Genomic DNA, 5698 nt, shown 5'->3' on the forward strand with positions numbered 1-5698 from the left:
AAAAAATGGCAAAATGAGATAGACTGAATAGAAAAAATTCATATATCTACAACAATTTTATACCAAAGTCTTCTCTGCTAGACTAAAACCTAGAAAACTGATAAGCCTAAGAAGATTGTGTTTGAGCATTTAAATTGTGTTGAATATAATTTTTATGATTTTATTGTAACTAAAGGGTGACAGACCAAGTGTTAATTGATGTTTTTGAATAAAAAAAGCACCTAAGTTGAATTTGTTAGTTTTTGATGGTATTGCTACAATAACTTTTGTTGTATTCAATAAGGAGACCGCAACTCTATTCGAATGGACCTGTACTGAGACGGTGAAAGAGTTGAATGTATGTGGTTTCTGTTGTTGAAACCATTTGAATAGTTATGATGATTCAATGTCGGATGTGAATATAGAAGATAATTTTATACCATCCTCAGAAACTTTAGACGGTATGTAAAAATTTTATCTATATGTTTATTTGCATCTTTGTGTACATCATGGACTAAATTGCATCGGTATGACAACTGAGTATCTAAAGAGAGTTCATTCGGCAGATGTGTGGGATATAGAAAATCCTATTTATCAATGTCAACACTGTAAAGCATGGATGTGGTCTGAAGAAAGGCTTGCTGAATTCAAATAGTTGCCCCAACCAAAGTTTTCATTATGTTGTATGGAAGGAAAGATCGAGCTTCCTCTACTTTCTTTGCCTCCTGATGAGCTCATTCAACTTCATACTGGAGGAGATCAAAGAAGTATTCATTTCCTAAAAAATATAAGGGCATTTAATTCAATGGTTTGTTTTACATCAATGGCCGAAAAAATTGACCATGGGGTGAACAATGGGACTGCTCCTCCAATTTTTAAGCTTGGGGGTCAAAACTACCATAGAATTGGTAGCTTACTTCCTCCGGATAGTCTGCGACCAACATTTGCCCAACTATATATCTATGACACAAAAAATGAGATTGATAATCGGATAAGCACACTTCGATAATTTTCATGCAACCAGTCAAACATTTTAGTTATTTTTTATCTGTGAGAGAAAATAACATAAAATTTATTGTGTTTTTTTTTGTGCAGTTCCAATGAAGCTATAAATGAGTGGGATAAGAAAATTGTGGCAATATTAAGAAACGTGCTAGACAAATATAATAGTTTGGCAAAGAGTTTTCGTTATGCAAGAGATAGGTACCAACAGAAAAATTGCACAAACATAAAGTTTAAGTTGATTAGTAAAAGGACTACAGATGGCAGGACATACAACTTGCCATCTATATCTGAAGTGGTTGCATTGATTGTTGGCGATGTCGAACAACTAAGCAAAGATAGAGATATTATTATAGAGAGTCAAACTAGAAAGCTCTAACAGATTGATGTTTTTCACCCATCTTATTTAGCCTTGCAATATCCATTGTTGTTTCTGTATGGGGAGGATGGATTTTGTTTGCGTATTGCAACATCAGATTCTATCTCCGCTAGGACTATAAAGAAAAACAAAACAATCACTTTGTGATAATTCTTTGCTTTTCAACTACGTACAGAAAAGGACGGGTGAATCTCTATTAATTCTGATATCAAAGAGATTATTCCAACAGTTTTTGGTAGATGCCTACACAATGGTGAAATCAGAGAGGTTAAAATTCTTTAGGTATAAACAACCACAGTTGAGGGTTGATAAATACAAATTTCTGCATGAAAGTCTTATAAACGGGGATGTAGATGCTGCAAGGCTTGGCAAAAGAATCATTCTTCCCAATACTTTTACCGGTGGACCTAAGTACATGATGAATAATTTTAAAGATGCATTTGTAATTTGTAGATATGCAGGATATCCTAGCTATTTTATCACTATGACCTGTAACCCTGAATGGGATGAGATAAAAAGAGAAGTGACTCCCATTGGATTGAAGGTAGAAGACCGCCCTGATATATTGTGTCGAGTTTTCAAGATCAAACTTGATGGTTTGATTTATGACCTAAAAGAGGGAAAAATCTTTGGCAAAATTTTGGGATGTAAGTCTGTGTTTATGCAACACCTTCTTAAAATCTTATGTTGTAATGTTTTGCTCATTTGTCTTTTTCAATTTTCAGATGTTCGCAGTATAGAGTTTCAAAAGAGAGGGCTTCCACATGCACATATCTTTTTATTCATGAGTATCGAGTTCAAGCCACAAAGACCAGATGACATAGACAAACATATAACAGCTAAGATTTCTGATGAAAATGAAAGGCCAAATCTACATGGAGCTGCTCAAAATTACATGGTACATGGTTCATGTGGTCCGTACAACAAGAATTCACCTTGCATGAAGAATGGATACTGTTCAAAGTTTTATGCCAAAGAGTTTAGACAGCAAACACTCATTGATGAAGCCGGATTTCCTAAATATAGGCGTACTGATAACAGTCGAATAGTGAAGAAAAGGGAATGTGTACTAGACAATAAGCTCATTGTTGCTTATAATCCAGAATTGTTGCTCAAGTTCGGGTGTCACATAAATGTGGAATACACATGCCAAACAAGTTCTATTAAGTATCTGTTTAAGTATGTACATAAGGGCAATGACCGCGTAACAACTACCCTATACAACGCTGGTGATCCGTCAGAAGCCACACAAGTTGTTGACAAAATTAGGAATTACTACGATTGTAGGTACATTTCGGCATGTGAGGCAGTCTGGTTTATTTGGATACGAAATCCAAGAAAAAGAACCATTTGTGATTAGACTTCCATTCCATTTGGAGGATGAGCAACCTATGGTTTGTAGTGAAACTTCTAATGTAAATGATATCGTCGAAAGAGCAATATCTCAAGTCCATGTTTTTGGGATGGATGGCGGCGAACATGTCATATCCCTATACTCGAAGTCTGACTTATCCTGAATTTCCAACCAAGTTTGTTTGGAAGGACGATGCTTCAAAGTGGTTTCCTCGAAAGTAAGACTTTGCAATTGGAAGGTTGACTCATGTACCTGCAGGTAATGACGAGTTTATATTCAATTTTGATCTTATTTATTTGATGATTTAAATTTAAAATCTTAACAGCATGTACCCCACATCCATTTTATTCGATTTATCTACACTAGAAAACAAATGTTCAAATAACTTTCAGCAGTTATAATCTGTAGATTACACAATTTTAGAATTGTTCTATATTTTTTAGAAAAATTAATCTTATGCGGATGTGTAGCTGCATACTAATTGAAATCGCGTAGCCTAATCCATTTAGCAATTTAAAAGTGGGATTTTAACCAAGTTTTTTGCAGCAAATACCGAAGAATATTACCAACGACTTCTCTTGAATACTCAAAGAGGATGTATGAATTTTTGAGATATAAGAACAATAGGAGGAACAATTTATGCTACGTATAGAGATGCATGCTTCATCCTTGGACTCTTGCAAGATGACACAGAATTCATGGATGCAATTAAGGAAGCAAGCTCGTGGGCCTCAGGATCATATGTTAGAAGGTTATTTGTCATTCTATTAACATCCAACAATATCTCAAGACCAGAACATATCTGGGATAGATGTTGGCATGAACTCCCAGATGATATTTTGTATCCACAGAGAACCGTGATGAACATCAGGGGTGTGTTTTTATAATTGTAATTATAAAAGTTCTTCATTATTGATCATTTTTAGTTTGATTGAATTTTTACAGTATCATATAATATGCAGAGTTAACCATGTGAGATGATGAGATTAATCAGTTGTGCTTAATGGATATAGACAAGATCTTACATTCCTATGGTAAAACCTTGAAAGACTATCCTCATATGCCTTTAGCAATTGAAGTTGATAGTCCTTTGTTAACCGAAAAGGTTATCAGGGAAGAGCTAAATTTTAACAGGGATGATTTAAAGAAAAATGCCTCAAACATGTTAGCCATCGCAACATCTGAGCAGAAATATGCATTCGATAAAATTGTTATAGCTGTGTATTGTGATAAAGGGGTTTTTTCTTTGTGTATGGTTATGGGGTATTGGAAAAATATTTCTTTGGAACCTTATGTCTGCTGAGATTCGCTCAAGGGGTGATATTGTGTTAAACATTGCTTCAAGTGGTATTGCATATTTACTTCTTCCCAATGGAAGAACAGCACACTCAAGGTTCAAAATACCGCTGAATATAACTGAGCATTCTGTATGTAACATCAAACCTGGTTCCCCTCAAGCAATGCTGTTGTTGAAAGCCAAACTTATAATTTGGGATGAGGCTCCAATGGTTAGTAGGTACTGCTATGAAGCGCTTGATAAATGTTTAGGTGATATCATGAGGTTTTCTCCAACATATAACAAAGATTTGCCCATTGGAGAAAAAGTGGTTGTACTAGGTGGAGACTTTAGATAAATTCCTCCTGTAATTTCACGAGGATCGAGATAAGATATCGTTCATTCAACCGTGAATTCGTCTTACCTTTGGAAGTTTTGTCAGATGCTCAAACTAACAAAAAACATGAGACTCTCTGTAGGGACGACTGCTTCTGATCAAGATGAGACAGAGTAATTTGGTGAGTGGTTATTGAAAGTTTGTGATGGTCTAATATGTGACAATATGGATGGTGAATCTGAGATATGTCTTCCAGGAGATATTGTTATTCCTTCTTCGGACCAGGCATTTGATGAGTTAGTTCATTTTTCTTATCTAAATATTTTGGATAACATGTCCTCAAAGGATTTTTTTCAAAGCAAGAACTATACTGCCTCCCACGCTGGACATCGTTGAAGAGGTCAACAACCATCTGATGGCTATCATTCCTGGAGGGAAAAAATTATATCTTAGTTCAGATTCGATTCGTATGGATGAAGGGAATATGGAGAGTCAACTAGATCTCTATGGTCCTGAATTACTGAATAGCATAAATTGCTCTGGTTTGCCTCCACATAAATTAATATTCAAGGTTGGTAATCCGGTGATGTTATTGAGGAATATTGACCAATCCATTGGTCTTTGTAATGGTACAAGGCTACAAGTTAGGAAGGTTGGAAATCATGTCATAGAATGTGAAGTCTTAACGGATAACAATGTTGGTCATATTGTTTTGACTCCAAGAATGAATATGGTACCAACAAATGAAACCGTCCTAGTTAGATTCCAACGAAGAAAGTTTCCCATAATAGTATCGTTTGCCATGACAATTAATAAGTCTTAGGGACAAACTTTATCTCATGTTAGATTGTACTTGCCCAAACCAGTTTTTACACATGGCCAACTATATGTAGCACTTTCAAGAGTTAAGAGTAAGAGAAGTTTAAAGTTTTACTTATGAATCACGTATGAATGTCTGCAAAGTTAACCATCAATGTTGTTTATAGAGAAGTTTTTGAAAAAATAGGATTCTAATATAAATATTTTAATTTTATTTTAAATTCTGTATCAATGTATAATTATTTTACTTAAAAAAAGTTTAAAATGATTATTACTCACTATTTTTAAGTTAAACTTTGATTTTGATAATAATTTTATAAATTTTTTAACATAATTATTTTGTGCTTTTTTTAAAATATCCAAACATATAAATTTTTTTTACTTTTATAAATTTTTCCGTGCTGAGCACGGGTTCATACACTAGTAATAATTAATTGATGATGACTAAATGCTGGAAAATACTGTCTCTGATTCTACAGATTAAAATGCAGGGACAAATCTGTTTTGTCTCATATCGAAGCTGAGAATTTTGAAAATCTCAATAGTACAGAG

The 5698-nt window shown here is 34.3% G+C and overlaps 1 protein-coding gene across 1 annotated transcript; it reads left to right on the forward strand.

Annotated features, from left to right (window-relative positions):
• On the forward strand, positions 3718-5150 carry LOC107633693. The gene is made up of 3 exons (XM_016337296.1): positions 3718-3935; positions 4030-4275; positions 4673-5150. The coding sequence occupies exons 1-3, from the start codon at positions 3718-3720 to the stop codon at positions 5148-5150; spliced, it is 942 nt and encodes a 313-aa protein (XP_016192782.1).

The sequence above is a fragment of the Arachis ipaensis genome, chromosome B03, assembly GCF_000816755.2.
Source record: "Arachis ipaensis cultivar K30076 chromosome B03, Araip1.1, whole genome shotgun sequence".
NCBI lineage: Eukaryota > Viridiplantae > Streptophyta > Magnoliopsida > Fabales > Fabaceae > Arachis > Arachis ipaensis.